At 46.0% G+C, this 15,780-nt stretch overlaps 1 protein-coding gene across 3 annotated transcripts in view; it reads right to left on the reverse strand.

The window, feature by feature from the left end:
* The window catches only part of Atg2b (autophagy related 2B), a 70,131-nt gene that overhangs the window by 15,054 nt on the left and 39,297 nt on the right, over window positions 1-15,780 (reverse strand). The window contains exons 1-16 of one of the 3 annotated variants that reach the window (XM_063262000.1): window positions 14,666-14,802; window positions 14,183-14,282; window positions 13,494-13,644; window positions 11,878-12,077; window positions 11,648-11,728; window positions 9,582-9,688; window positions 9,048-9,140; window positions 8,562-8,632; window positions 8,077-8,153; window positions 7,506-7,676; window positions 5,473-5,614; window positions 3,542-3,744; window positions 2,329-2,555; window positions 1,669-1,777; window positions 900-1,094; window positions 426-527 (exon numbers count right to left, since the gene is read on the reverse strand). In XM_063262000.1, the coding sequence (XP_063118070.1) occupies window positions 426-527; window positions 900-1,094; window positions 1,669-1,777; window positions 2,329-2,555; window positions 3,542-3,744; window positions 5,473-5,614; window positions 7,506-7,676; window positions 8,077-8,153; window positions 8,562-8,632; window positions 9,048-9,140; window positions 9,582-9,688; window positions 11,648-11,728; window positions 11,878-12,077; window positions 13,494-13,644; window positions 14,183-14,206 (1,953 nt within the window). In that variant the 5' untranslated portion in view covers window positions 14,207-14,282; window positions 14,666-14,802. Of the gene's footprint in view, window positions 1-425; window positions 528-899; window positions 1,095-1,668; window positions 1,778-2,328; window positions 2,556-3,541; window positions 3,745-5,472; window positions 5,615-7,505; window positions 7,677-8,076; window positions 8,154-8,561; window positions 8,633-9,047; window positions 9,141-9,581; window positions 9,689-11,647; window positions 11,729-11,877; window positions 12,078-13,493; window positions 13,645-14,182; window positions 14,356-14,665; window positions 14,824-15,780 lie in introns of those variants that run through there. The other 2 variants (NM_001427775.1, XM_063261999.1) reach the window with 2 other exon arrangements.

A 15,780-nucleotide genomic window follows, 5' to 3' on the forward strand; every position in this document is an offset into this window, starting at 1 on the left:
GCTAATGCCAATATACATGTATCACTGCCTTTCTCATTAAAGCAAAGCCCACAGATATTTGATAGAAAGTTTGCCTGAACACGAGAAAGGAGTTTTCTTCACAACTTTCCACAAATCTGGTTTATGGCCTCTTTACTAATCATACTATTCTGTCATTGTGCCTCGGACACAACCCCTTCCAACACTTAACCTATCCGGGAGTCGTTAAGTCTCTAAACTTCATGTATCCCTGAGTCAGGCGCCCATGTGGAAAGAATCCTCAGTGCTATAGCATTTACTCAACAAAAGGCCAGACTTCGAGCTTCACAAATGACTCTGCCCCAGCTCTCCAGAAGTCTTCTTGGGCTCTGTGACTTTTACAGAGTCCAGTGTGACCACAGTTACTCCTCGCTCTCACAATGCATCGACCTTCCCGCTGCACAAACCTGGTCGATGTTGAGGCGCAGAGGCATCAGGGACACTCTCAAGCAGCATTCCTGTGGTGACCGACCAGACTCCGGACGCACGTGCAATGCTTTAACTGTCAACTACAAGAAAGAGAACAACAGTTCCCCAAGACATAATGACCTGTTCTCATTCAAACAATAAATAAATAAATAGTAAATAATCATATTCCCATCTAAGCGTGAAGAAGGGCCGGCAGCAACCCTAACCATTCTCACACGGCTGTCTCACCTGAGGTGTGAGACACTGGCAATTATACTTAGGGACATATCTTCAAAGTTAACTCTTAAACACAAAACTTGAAATAGTACATTTAACAGTAATTTTCAAATTAAAAAAAGAAAACCCATTTCCACCCACTTCTGGGAATTCTCCCCACTCCAATTCTCTAGCAGTTAGACAAAAACAAAAATGTTTTTCCAAAGCTAATGATGAGTGGAGTCAAGGCCTCTTACCATGTTGGAGTGGGCTTTACGTGGCATGTCTTTGCTGCAATACAGGTACAGAAACTTATTCATCTGTGAGGTGGCCAGCCGATCCCGGATTTCCAGGTCCTGAACGATGAATGCCTGCCTGGAGACTGGGTGCTCTAAGAGGCTGGACTCACACTCAGGCTTACATGGCGGGTAGACTTCATGCTGGAACTTCACCTTAACAGATGAGAACAACACAGCCATCTTGGCTTTCACTTAAATTTGACTTTCTCTGTTTTTTTTTTAATGAGATTTTATGATTTATATTTTTGTGGCTGAGTTTGTCTATGTGCCATATGCACGCCCTGCCTACAGAGGTCAAAAGAGGGATAGAGTCCCCTGGATCTGATGTTAAAGCTGTGAGCAGCTTGGTCAAGCTAGGTGTTAAATCAATGTAAATGCTATGACTCTATGGCCTCCAGATATTCAGAGGGACTTTCCATGGTGCAATCCAAAGGTGGGCCTCCCAGACCAACAATTCAATAGAGCAGAGTTCTTCAACTGACTCCACAGAAAGGCAAACGGTGGGCAGAGCTCAGAAACCTGCATCTTACAAAGGCCACAAGAACTCCGGGAACCCCTGCTCCAAGGGCGGCCTGGGAAGACAACAACACCCCAGGCTTCTCAAAGCATCAAAGAAAAGGAGGGAGACTTCTACAAGATCCTTCCCTTTCCTACTCTGAAGGGCACACATATACATGAGCATAATAGGACGATCACCCACCATTCTCCCCTTCAAACGCCATCTTACCTTGCTTAATTGTATTTCCATTAAAAAGTCATGGTTCCTTCCTTTGCCCCCACACACCGTGTGACGGCCATGCCTTGTAGGTGTTTGGGAAGGTGAACTATGGGGACTACTAAAAATGGAAAAGAAGAAGAAAAAAACCTTTGTTAAAAGAATATTCAATTTAATAAATGATACCAGAAAAATTAATAAAATACAAAGAGAAAGCGTTACAGAACTCTTCCACAAATGGCACTATAAACCAAATATTACTTAGCTAGAACCGGTGGTACAGGCCTGTAACCCCAGCTACTCCTGGCTTGCTGAGTGACTCTTCTAAGTCAGTATTTTAGTGAGTACATCAGAAAGAAGTACAAATGGTTTCACAGCCAACTCTAGGTATGACATTTAAACTATGTGTTTGCATACATTAGCATTATTCATCCTTAAAATAAAGTCCAGCGCTGAAAAGATGGCTAAGAGCACTGACTGCTCTTCCAAAAGCACCCACATGGTTACTAACAACTACTGGAAAGGATCCAGCGCCCTCTTCTGGCCTCTCTAGGCACTGCATGTGTGGGGCACAAACATACGCCCCCATTCGACACACTCACTCACATGAAAATAAACGCTACATTTCGTGTGTTTTTCTATGGACAGGTATACGGCATCGAATGAACTTACATGTAACTCTTAGCTGGGGAAGTTGGAGGAGCTGTTGCAAAGTCCTTGCCTCCATAAAGATGCCACACCAGAGAGACCTCTTTCACAACGTATCGAATGGCAGGGACGGGAAAGTGCAGTGGCGCTTTGCTGCTGTCCGTCCTCGTGATGGGCAGACTGAAATAGTCATCTCTTATCACAATGGCGTCGTCAACCATGATCTTTATCACCGGCTCTTCTTCCTTCTCCTGAAACACACCAACACTAGTACTCTCCCCTCACATCAATGACTGATATGTCTCACGGACCAACGGGCTTCCCCGAGTCTACCTTCTTTTTAATAATTCCAGTGTGTGAAATGGGGCAATTATTTATTTTCTTTGACGTGGGATCTCACACTATAGCTTTCACTAGTGCCTTGAACTTGCAGCAACTCTCCTGCCTTCCGAGGCCTGGAATTACAGGCATGCACCACGACACCCAGCCTGGGTAATAGTTTCTGACATTAATCATCACATGACATATTGTACTTATTGGTCTTAAAGTAAAATCTGTTCTATAAAAATAACCTAGGGGCTGGGGATTTAGCTCAGTGGTAGAGCGCTTGCCTAGCAAGCGCAAGACCCTGGGTTCGGTCCCCAGCTCCGAAAAAAAGAAAAGAAAAAAAAAAAAAAAACCTTACGAATAATTTCTAAAGTTTGTAATTTAGATCCTAGTATTTGATAATGAAAGTACAGAGATTGTGCGTGTGTGTGTGTGTGTGTGTGTGTGTGCGCGCGCGTGTGCGTTTCTACTATTACTGTTCAAAGTCATACTGCACATTAATTAAGTCATCATGTTTCTAATTACAGGCTTATCCTGAGCTGTTTGTTTTTATTTGAAAAAGAGTTCTCAGAACCTGTTACACAGGCTCGGTCACCTAAGGGTGCTACTAGGCTGCTCCGTGCACACTCATCTCAACCAGTCAGTCTTCACAGACGTTTCGATTCTTGGAGAGTTTACACTAGCTGTTCTGTAGGCCACTTCCTGTCACTGCTCTGACATACAGCGGCTGTACTTCACTAATTGTGTAGAAAACCGTGCAAGTGTAAAGCGTTTTCTCAACTACGTGCAGCAGAAGTAGTACAACACCCATTCACACAGCACTAATGGAAATTACAAGATGAAGCCATTTTGAAGTGGGGAGAAATGCCCTTGGTCCATTTAATTTGTAACTGTGTTATCAGTTTATTACCTGGACCGCTGCTTTTGGTGCAAAAAGAATACAGAAGTCATCGTTTTCAGCGGTCGCACCTGTCACCGTGTCACCGATCAAGTGTGGAGTAAGCGGTGGGTAGGCAGGGCTGGACTCCTGGGACGCATTCCCACTCTCGTCCGGGAATAGGAAGAGGTCTGAGCAGCACGGCTCCTGAGTGTGAGACTTTTCATCCAGGACACCTAGATGGCAAGACAGAAACATCTGACCCTCTCGGAGACACCGACACCGTACATGAGCGCTCTCTCACCTATGTCACCTTACATACTTCTTATAACAACACATCTCTCTCCTCCTTACCACGGCTCTGAGAAGCTGGGACTTAGGGAGGGCTGAACTAACTCCCCCAAACACCTCGGCAAGACGCAGAAATACCACAACAGCAAACAAGTGACTGGTAGACAAGTTCAAGTTCTCTACTCGGAAAATAAATGACAGTGTCACAAGGGCACAGCCCCTTCCCAGCTACTCTGTGCAAGACAAGCTCAGCATCCAACCACGGTCGGCTCCCATTAACTGGCATTTGACTTGGCCGGGATTCTGTCTTGCAGGTGGAAGAAACTGAAAAGTGTCCATAGAGTTCAATCTTGGAAACTCCTTGGGCAAAATTGCAAAGGGAAAGAAAAAAGATTATAGGTAGCAGCCCCTCGCCCAAACACAAACTCCAGGACTCTGCTTAGGGAAGGCCGAGCTGATTTCTGGGTTCCAGAAACCATGGAGACAGTTGATCCCATGAAGCTTTTAAAATGAAATTCACAGAAGACAAATCTGTACTGGGACATTTTATACTACTTACTAGAGTCATCCATTCTCTCTATTCATTCAATCAAATACTGACAGGGGAGGAGGAAGAACACAAAAATGCGTAAGTTGGTGCTTTGGCCCCAAGACTCCGAGATGAACACTGCCAACAGCCCTGGCCTGCCAGGCTCCCTCACTGTCCAGTACTTACTGAAAACTCGTCTATAATATACAAGCAGGGTCCCTTCCTACTAGCCACAGCTGCTATAATGTACACAGGAAGCTGGAAGCTTAGTTCATATCCTTACTTAAAATCTACCCTAAATTCAATGAATGGAACATTTAATGCAAAGTGCTTTATAATCATGGACCTTCTCAGATGTGCTCAGCACAGACTGGCCTTACACTCACTATACACAGCCAGAGCTGTCCGTGAGTTCCTGACACTACCTTACTCTCCCGCACACTGGGTTCATAGGCGCATACCACCATTTCCAGCTCCATCAAGTAGAATTTGAAAATTAAGGTTTAGAGAATTTAGAACTAACAAGGCTCCCTCCCAGGCACTGCAGTACATGTGTCTAATTCCAGCACTCAGGAGGTGGAGGCGGGAGGATCTCGGAGCTCCAGGTCAGCCAGATCCACTTACTAAGTCCCAGGACAGCCAGGGTTTATATATAAAAAGACCCTATCTCAAAACGAAACATAGAAAAACTATGTTCACCCTATGAGAAGAACGGATAGGGCGCTTTAGACATCTGCTTCCATGCGGCTTTCAAGGCTCCTCACTCATCTGGTCCTTCCGTGCTTTTCTGACTTTCCTGAGATAGACAGGCATGTACACATCGCACACACCTTCCCCTGTACTCTAGTACAGACAAAACCCATGACCTTGCCACGGTGCACCCCCTTCACGGCCAGCTAGCCTGCTTTCGCTAGACTCCTGAGACTTCAAATCCACACATCTGGAAGTCCTTTTGTGTCATTTCTCAATCCCTCCACAGTAGTGTCCATCTCCTGATGGATGGTTCTTCCTGGGGACAGTAGACATGAGCTAGTGTGTATCCACAGATCCAGATGAGTCTTTACTAAGTTCCTTCCTGGAAATGGTATGAGAGCACTAATAATGTGACATGTGCTACCCTAAGTGCCCCAGGAAAGGACCTCACCATTAGCCTGCGGCCCAACAGGGGCAGAGGCCTGCTGCAGATCCGCCTCCTCCATGGCGTCCCTCATCAGGTCCCGTAAAAGCTGCTGCTCTGCTTCAGGAAGCACTGGACCACGTGAGGGTGACCGAGTGCTGGGATCCACCTGCAACCAAAACACAGTTAGACATAGGTGAAGCCGACCACACTCCTGTCTGCGGCAAGAGGACCACAGGGATCCAGGTAAACAAAGCCAGCCTGGGGAGAAAAGTAAGACATTCCTCAAACAAAACAAAACCAGTCTGTGGCGGTTTGCGTAGGTATGGCCCCTACAGACTCCTAAGTTTGAATGCATGTCCATCAGGAATGGTGCTATTAGGAGGCGTGGCCTTGTTGGAGGGTGTGCCATGTCGTCTCCTTCTGCTGCCTTTGGATCAAGGTCTAGAAAACAGGGCTGGAGAGTTGGCTCAGCAGTTAGGAGCCCTGACTGTTCTTCTAGAGGACCTGGGTTCAATTCCCAGCAACCATATGGCAGCTCACAGCAGTCTGTCACTCCAGTTCCAGAACTTCTGACATGCTCACACAGATAGCACGAGCAGGCAAAACACCAATGAATGTTATATAAAAATAAGTTAGGAAAAAAAGATGTCAAACTGTCAGCTCCTCCAGCACCATGTCTGCCTACACTGCCATGCTTCCTACCATGATGATAAGGGACTAAACCTCAGAACCTGTAAGCCAGACCCAGTTAAACATTTTCCTTTATAAGACTTGCCATGGTCATGGTGTCTCTTCACAGCAGGGAAACCCTAACTAAGACACCATCTAGGAATATTCTTTTCAGAGGAGATGGGGAAGCCACTGAGTACTCGGCAGGGGAGTAGAGCAGAGGGCAGGAGAGCTGCCTGTGACCACCCCACTGCAGACCACAGCAGCAGTCCACACTCGCGGTTTGCCTTCTGCCCAGCAGTGAGCTTTTAGTGCACCATTATCACCCCACTGCCAGCACATCCAATACACACAAGTGCAGCTCAGGAGCAGACACACAGCCAGGGTCCTGCAGGGGTGCGGGATGCTTAAAACCCTGCTGTGCAGCCAGGGATCCCTGAGAAAATCCACTCAAATCCTCCTGCTGCCCCTGTAGGTCAGGGCCTCCGCTCCTGGACTCCTGAGTGCAGTGGGAACATAAACAGGAGGGAATCTGAACGGGGATGCACAAGGCCCTGCTCCACCACGACACCATTAGTCCCTAACTGTAGATCCATTAAACCCAGGCAGTGCTCCCCAAATGTGAGCATGGCTCAGAAATGGAAAGATACAAGCTGAAAATGTCTTCACAAACTGGAAAACATCTGTAACAGCAGGTAGTAGAGGGGTGTCTTCGGTCACCTCACTATATGGAAGCAGGAGGAAGAGAAAGGAGAGCAGGTTGACCTATCGAGGCTCACAATGCCAGCCAGATCCTTGCTAACAGAACTCTGAGGAGACTGAGGGTTCTGCTCACAGAAAAAACTGTAAAGAACAGCACTGCAAATAAAATCACCAAAATCAATGTGGCACCATTCAAGTTGGGCACAGGACATTAGAAAGGGGATACTGATCATAAGCAAGCAGTGACCCTGAAACTGAAACAGGGACACCTGCTGTTTCTCCTGCTAACAAGGGAAACACCCCAGCAGTCCAGCTGTGAGCACTGGTGATCACCTGCAGCCTCCCCTCACTGGGCTGCAATGGAGGGAGAGGCAGGTCCACAGGAAGAAGCTGAGTAGAGTACACAGAGAACAGGGAAGACTCTACTGTAGAAGGCAGTCTTCCTGCTGACAGCAGTGTCTGCCCTCTAGCTGCTGGCAACATTCTGCCACAGCTTGTTTTCTTCCCTAAGAACAGATGAAAATAATCAAGATCCGAAAAAAGGATTATGTCGGCTGAGATTAATGTTCTAAAACAAAGAACGAGCAGTAGAACAGCCTCATAGAGAGGTGCCTGGGGAACCGCCCTGCAGACAGACTCAGCACTGCCACGGAATGACGTCCAGTGGGATGGGTCCTTCCCTGTACCTTGGGCTTTCGCTGTGGGACTGCAGGCTTCATCTCCGCTTTGTGAGGGGCATGTAAGTCCCCGTAACTTGCGACATACTGAATAAGATTCATCAGCGCCGCGCACGAGTCTGAGCATGTTCTGATGTGGACCACATCACTGGAGCAGTGCAATTCAAAGCGGGGCTCAGTCTGGGCAGGGCACAGGGAGAAAAGGACAAATACTTGCTTTAGACAAGAGTCACCAAGTCCTCTACAGGGTCACAGGAACTAAAATATATATTCATGGGCTGGAGATATAAGTCAGACATTATGAGTACTTGATGCTCCTATACAGGCCCACACAATTCCCAGCAGCCACACAATGGCTCACAACTGTCTGTAACTCCAGTTCCAGGGTCTGTCTGATGCCCTCTTCTGGTTGTAGGTAGCAGGCACACATCTGGTGCACATACATACATGTAGGCAAAGCATTCACACAGAGAAAATAAATCTAAAATAAAATAGACACTCATTCGTCTTGTCACATAAAAGTACTTAATTCTAGTTTCCAAATAGGATTAAATAAAAATTTCCACTTATTACAACTGACCTGTTCTCCATCAGAATCTGATTTTACTGCGGTTATGGTCAGCTCTAAAAGTCCCATGTCCATCACACGAACATAATCTAAGATTTAATACAATATTTACTGTAGTGTTTTTTAAACTGCTTATCCAATCAAAACCTAACCTTTGTTAAAGTCCATGCCTGGCCCTCACACAGGACTGGTAGTGTGAGAGGTGCAGCCAGGCTGGACTCACTGACTTCATCTGACACCTCACGTAATTTCAGCTACAACAGGTGACTAAATATTAAATAGATATTTAGACTGTATAGAAACACACAGCTAACACCATTAGCACATTGCGACCTCAAACTGAAACCTGAAGTTGTTGCAAATATTTCACATTTCAGCATCTGTTAAAAGTTCCCTAGGAAGAGCCCACCTTTCCAAAGCAACTCCCTACTAAAACTGCTTTACTGCATTCCCACATTCCAGCAACAGTAATCGACCCGAGTTTGCCTTGACCTCACCTCTGTTCAGGTTTATAGCGACGGTGTTACACTTGTCCGACAGGTGTAAAGCAGCCTCATCCATGATGATTCTGGGAAAGAGAAGAAACAGCATCTGCAAAACTGAGCTCCGAGGACTAGCACAGCGCCATCAGCACCTCACCACACCACGCTCAGTGCCTCACCTGTAAACCTGTGTAGCCCAAAAGACATGGAGGTGCCAAAGCACGGTCATTTAGGCTTCTGAGAACCCTGTCTAAAGGTTTCCATTTCAGAGATAACACACGTCTGGTACTAGGAAAGCAATCAAAGGGCCTAAACAGCCACCTGAGAGTCTAGGGGTAAAGTCCTCCCCTAAAGTGGAAATGGACAGCAAGAGGAGCAGAGGAGCACAGCCCTGAGGAAGGAGCCCTGAGGAAGCATGACTAAGTCAGTTTGGGTAAGGGAGCCCTGTATCTCCAGCTGATGTGTTTGAATAGCAGCCGCTGCAGGGTGAGTCACAGGTACCTGAGAGTGGAGGAAGATTTGTCCAAGGCGACGCTGCTAGAGATGCTGAACGTCTCAACAGTGAGAAGGGATCGGATGGGCAGGTGAAGGGGCCTGGTAGCAAACACAAGCAACAGGTTACCAGCCTGCTGCAGCACTTCCGAACACACGATCAACTCAGCTAGACAATTATGGGATTGCTGGAGGGCTCTGCTTTGTCCTGTTAGGATTCTGGTTTTTTGTGACAGGATCTCACTATGGAGCCCAGACTGGCTTCGGATCTTCAGTCTTCTTACCTGAGCCTGGTAAGTATTGGAGCTACAGTGCGACCCCACAGCAGGTAGAATTATTTATCCAAAAATCAATGTGTTAATTTTTATTACACTTTATTTACTTACATATGTGTGTGTGGCTGTGTGGTGTGTGTGTGTGTGTGGAAGCCAAAGGACAAACTGGGGCAGTTGGTTCTTCTCTTTGGTGATATGGATCCCGAGAAATGAACCTAGCTTGGTGGTTCTAAAATCAGTGCTATCAATAAAACTGTCCTGGTCTCACCTGTAGTCAAGGGCACAGCTCCAAAGATGGACGTGGAAGGTTGTAAATGAAGTTGGAGGGTTATATCCCAAGACAGGTTCATCAGCAATATTCAAGAAGTTTAAAATCTACAATCACAAAAACATAATACCTGCTTTACAAGAAATAACATTTTGTTAGAATACATTTAACAAGTATGGAACAGAGTGACTTAGGGTGCTATGAGAAAACACTGTCATTCTGAAGGAGTTCATTTTGAAAGTGTGTGCATGACAGGGATGTTAAGAGGAGAGATGCACTGACCTACTTATAGCAAACGTCTTACTGTGTGTGCTCACCACAGCCTGATGTCTTACTGTGTGTGCTTACCACAGCCTGGTGTCTTACTGTGTGTGCTCACCACAGCCTGGTGTCTTACTGTGTGTGCTCACCACAGCCTGATGTCTTACTGTGTGTGCTCACCACAGCCTGATGTCTTACTGTGTGTGCTTACCACAGCCTGATGTCTTACTGTGTGTTCTTACCACAGCCTGGTGTCTTACTGTGTGTGCTTACCACAGCCTGATGTCTTACTGTGTGTGCTCACCACAGCCTGATGTCTTACTGTGTGTGCTCACCACAGCCTGATGTCTTACTGTGTGTGCTCACCACAGCCTGATGTCTTACTGTGTGTGCTCACCACAGCCTGATGTCTTACTGTGTGTTCTTACCACAGCCTGATGCTGTGTCCCAGAAGTAACACAAATTACAAGGCTAAAGTACTTGCTGAATTGGAATGAAGAGTCACATCCAGTAACTGAATGCCAGACACCTTAGACACCCCATCTTATGCCACTTTAAACACTCTCAATCTACTCCAGTTTTGGAAGCTAAACAGGGCTGGACTGGCTGGTACTTAGTGCCCGGATGGGAGAAAGCCTTATCTAATGAAATTAATATTATTAAATTAAAACTATGCGTAATAATACAATTGACATATTGTCCAAAACAATTCTTGGAAGGAACTTTGTTGAAGATGACTTTTCAAAACTCTGGTTTCCGCAGGAGGTAGAGTTAAGGAAATAGGAATTTCAGGGAAATCCTCAGCTTCCTTATCTCTATGTCCTGGATGTCTGCTGCATTTTTGTGCTGCTGGGGTCCAGTGCAAGGCTTTGTATTATCTATTTATTATATATAAGTACACTGTAGCTGTCTTCAGACACATCAAAAGAGAACAGATCTCATTACAGATGGTTGTGAGCCACCAGGTGGTTGCTGGGATTTGAACTCAGGACCTCTGGAAGAGCAGTCAGTGCTTTTAACCGCTGAACCATCTCTCCAGCTCCTAAGGCTTTGTATTATCATGGGCAGTAGAACACTTGGCATGTGTGAGGCCCTGGGTTTAGTCTCAAGCATAGAAAAAATAAGTAGAGAGGTAGGCGGACGACAAAAAGAGAATATTTTGAACCCTAACTCTACTCTGTATGGAGGACTCAACTGGATACTAATTGCAAAAATGCTGATGAAATGACCTGGGCAAAGCCACACTACTAGCCTGCAGACATTGTGGCCTTTAAAGAGCTGCTGATTGGGCTGGAGAGATGGCTCAGAGGTTAAGAGCACTGACTGCTCTTCCTAGAGGTCCTGAGTTCAATTCCCAGCAACCACATGGTGGTTCACAACCATCTGTAATGAGATCTATTGCTTTCTTTGGTGTATCTGAAAACAGCTACACTGTATATAATAAATAAATTAAAAAAAAAAAAAAGAGCTGCTGATTTTCAGCACTCAGTACCACTGGCTGCTCCTCCAGGCCCGGCATTCCACAGGCACTCCTTTTCTTGACTGATCTAACAATGCTGACACTGAGAAGCTATCGGGACAGCATTTTGAGGAAAGAGTCACCTGCCTTCTGGGCGTCGTGACTTGTAAATGCTATTAAAAGGACATGACAGGTTGGGGATTTAGCTCAGTGGTAGAGCGCTTGCCTAGGAAGTGCAAGGCCCTGGGTTCGGTCCCCAGCTCCAAAAAAAAGAACCCCAAAAAAAAAAAAAAAAGAAAAAAAGAAAAAGAAAAAAAAAGGACATGACACAGGTGTCAGCTCTTACCTGCTCATGCCAACTGAGTCCAGCGGGCAGCACCCTGTGCTGTAGAGTGGCTCCTTTCAGCCCCACAGCCACAAGGAACTCCTGCACCACAGGACAACACAAAGAACCACGTTAATCCACAGAATCCCCAACTCAAGTCTTCCCAAGAAAACATAGGTGTGGGCACTGATACAATCACCAATGGGAAGCAAGCAAACCAATAATCGTAGGTAGCAGTGTAAGGCACGCACCTTCGTGTTGGACTCTGATTTATCCGACAGTATCTTCACTGCAACAGAGAGCATATTCAAGTTGTCTCCCCCAACACCATCTGAGGCAGCTCGGCTGAGGCCATCTTCTTCAGAGGAATAAATTGTAGGTTCCAACCAATGTGGGCGCGTTGAACAGGGCAATCGTGTCTCTGTAGGGAGAATGGCTCCATCTACTATGCCTAGATACACGTTGAGATAAAAACACCAACAAAATGATCACTTGCAATTAGTTCCGCAACTGTTTTGACTTTGACAACTCACAACAGGACTCTCTGAACAGACTGAGTATGCTTTACCCAAAATGCTCAGAAGCAGAAGCAGATGGGATTTTGTAGGGAATGTTCACATACATTAAATGAGATACTAGGGAGAGAGCACAGTTCTGGACATGACTCATTGCACTGTGTGCTCCCCAGACAACAGGTTCAAGGTCACTCATGCACGGTTCTGGTTCACCTGTGCTCTTGATCCAATTGGTGCTCTTGCCCCAATCTCAAGAGGTCAGGCACAGAATGTCCACTGTGGCAGCTCACTATCAGAGACGTCTGCGATTTAGAGCATTTCTGACATAATTTCCAGGACAAGTCTATATTCCTTTGAACCTAGTTGGGGGCACAGAGGGCCTAGTGCTCATAGACAACCACTAGGAAAGCAGGAACATTAAACATACAGGATTGTCTCTTTAAAGGAAGAGATATATAACCTGTTTTCTGCCCAGGAGGCTAGGGACGGAGTCAGTTAATTAGTCTGGTGACTCCTATGCTACCTGTTAGGCCAGGTCATACCTGGCACCCCAGACTCTTACAAAGAGGACTGGAGGTGGGTAAACTCTGCACTCTCTGTATGACTAAGACCATGCCAGATCCTGTTCAGGCCCTTAAGATGACACATGTAGTCTATCTATACATGCCATCTTCACAGAAGAAATGACAAGGACTTTGAGAAGGGTTTCAATATAACTATGCCTCACTGTGCACACAGGGCTGTGTTACAGCAGGAGACTGTTCCAAATTATGCCATACTGAAATCTGCCTCAAATAAACTGCCCAGTGTCAGACTCTGCAGTTTGAAGCACACTGGCTACTGATTTGTGTTGAACTAAACTTTCTCTGCTGGTGGTGCATTTGCAGAGATCCCCACAGACACTGGCACAGTTCCAGTGGCACAGGGGAAAAAGCCAGCTTAGCAGCAACAACCTACTTCTCTTTGTCCATGTTGGTATGACTGAGGCAAAAACTCACCAGAAAAAAACTAAGATTCTAAAATGCTAGGAAAATAAGATTTTTCTCTCTTTGTGCCTATTCAGAGTAATTCAGACAACTACTCAAAATTTTCAGTCAGGTGAGGTAGTGCGTACTTACAATCCTAGAACTCGGGAGGCTGAGGCAGGAGAATCTCAAGCTCAAGGCCAGTGTTGGCTATACAGTGAGACCTTATCTCAAAACAAACAAAAAAGTTTTAATATTTAAGTATGATTTTGGCCACAAAACCAGAACTCCCAAGAGAATACAACTTACATCATTGTATTCTCAAGACTGCATCAAATAGGAAGTTCACTCGCCAAACAGAAGAAAGAAAAAGCACAATTGCCCTACCTTTGTGGTACAGCCTGAGGCTGCTGGAGTGCAAGCAGATGTAGTGCTTGTCATCGAAACCCTCGTACTTTGTCACGCAGAAGAAGGAGCCAGTGTGGAATTCTAGCCAGAATTCACCATGTTTATTCTCCATCAGATCTCCATTATCTTGCTAAAAAAACAGCGGGGTGGGGGGAGGGGGAGGGGACATAAGTCACTTTTTGTTTCTTTTGTTCAATTTTAGTACTGGAGATAGAACCTAACGCACACAGTAGTTGCACATAGTAGGTGAGCTCTTAGTCGCTGAGCTTCAGGCCCCATCAACCGTAATTTAAATGCAGAGAGAATGTGTCTCCGCATGCTCACTCTGAATCTAACTCAGGAAACCTTCCACGCCACATAAGGCAGTGTGATTCCTGAGCCACCCGATACAGTGAGGCAAAACACTGCATAACATGTGTGCTATGTAAGTCTTCTGTAACAAGTACCTGCGCTTCACCTTCTTTTAAAATGAGAAAGATAAAAGTTACAACTACTGCCCTCACTGGCAAAATTAGCTCGTGCCTTCTACAGGGAGGCCATACAGCCTTAGATGAGCAAAGAAAGGAGCTCCCAGAGCAGCTGCAGTCTCTGCCATCCTGGACCACTGCGTCCATCCCCCACACTAGCCCACCTTCACCCACTTCATTATAGGAGAGTGCGCAGCATACCTTTACATCGGTGAACACTGCCATTAGTCCATGATTGATACTCAGAAGCACCGAGAGGAAGCTCTGAGAGTTCTTGTTCTGAGAGTCCAACTTTTTTTTCCTACGGGAACGATAGTTGGGATCAACAGCAGAAAAATACTGCAAAGTCTCTTCTTCAGATCCACTGTCTTCATCTACGCAGGGAAAAGATCTACTATTACAGGTCCTGACAGCTACGCAAGACAGCACTTTACAATGACCACAACAGCACTTTGCATTTTCACACAGGACAGAACCATGAGGGACACAGGCCTCCAAGGGAATTTCAAACATGTACATGATGATCACACCAGAGATTCCACATTTGAGCAGCACAGTCCTCATCAGAATAGTCCCAGATATGGGGAAGTCATAGACATTCCCAAGCAAAGTAGAGCATATGAAGAGGAGACATCAGACTTATAAATAAGGGGCTTATATCAGAACCAATGTAAAATGCATTACCATAGGGAGCCGCGGACTTGAAGGGACTGAAGCTATCTTTGCTGAAGGTGTTTATCAGCTGACTGGCCACCGAGAGCCCGATGCCATAGGAAACGTTTTCAAGTGTCTCCACTGGTGAAGGAGCTGTGGGCTCCCAAAGAAGCAAGTCATTAAAGATCCTAGAGACACAAAGCACAAGGCGAACGGGAAGCTCGTAAGTGGAGACAGATGAACGGAAAACCCCCTTTCCGGGATCCTAAGTGAGCTTAGATTTCAAGCAGAAATGGAAACCGACGCTGTGAAGCGGCTTTAAAACAGCAGCTCTGTGCTTTCAGCGGGAACACAGCTGAGCCGGAGCAAGAGCAGAGAAAGGACTGAGACAGCACACCTGATCAGACAGTCACCTAGCGTTGCCTGTGTCACACACGCAAAGCCCTAATCACACCCACTAAGGACACTTTAAAGGTGGAAGCTGACTAAAACTCAGTGAGGTGTAATGAAGCATGTCTTCAATTCTAAGAGGCAGAAGCAATCTTGGGCCAGCCTGGTCTACACAGCAAGTTCCAGACCAGTCAGGGCTGCACAGTGAGACCTTCTTTTAAAAAACAAACAACAGAGGCTGGAGAGATGGCCCAGTGGTTAAGAGCACTGACTGTTCTTCCAGAGGTCCTGAGTTCAATTCCCAGCAACCACATGGTGGCTGACAACCATCTGTAATGGGATCCAACGCCCTCTCCTGGTGTGTCTGAGGACAGCGACAGTGTACGCATATACATAAAATATATAAATCTTAAAAACAAACAAACAAGCAACAGAACAGCAAGCACCCCCAGGTCTGGTAGGAGAGCTCGGCAGCTCTCAGCTCTCACTGGCACACTGCTCTAGGCACAGTCTTAGCAGACCCTTCCCGCCAGTCCCCATAGGACAGTACCCAATTTACCCATGAAGAAGCCACCGCTTAAGGCTTAAGTGATTTCCCCAGAGTCACACTGACAAGGAGAAGAAAAGCTGGTGTTCAAGACTAGACTCAGCTCCCAAAGACACACAAATGCAAACATATATAAACATACAAATATAAATACACAAATACAAACACACACAAACATACATACACATACACACTCTAAATCTAAATA

The sequence above is a fragment of the Rattus norvegicus genome, chromosome 6 (assembly GCF_036323735.1).
Source record: "Rattus norvegicus strain BN/NHsdMcwi chromosome 6, GRCr8, whole genome shotgun sequence".
Taxonomy (NCBI): domain Eukaryota; kingdom Metazoa; phylum Chordata; class Mammalia; order Rodentia; family Muridae; genus Rattus; species Rattus norvegicus.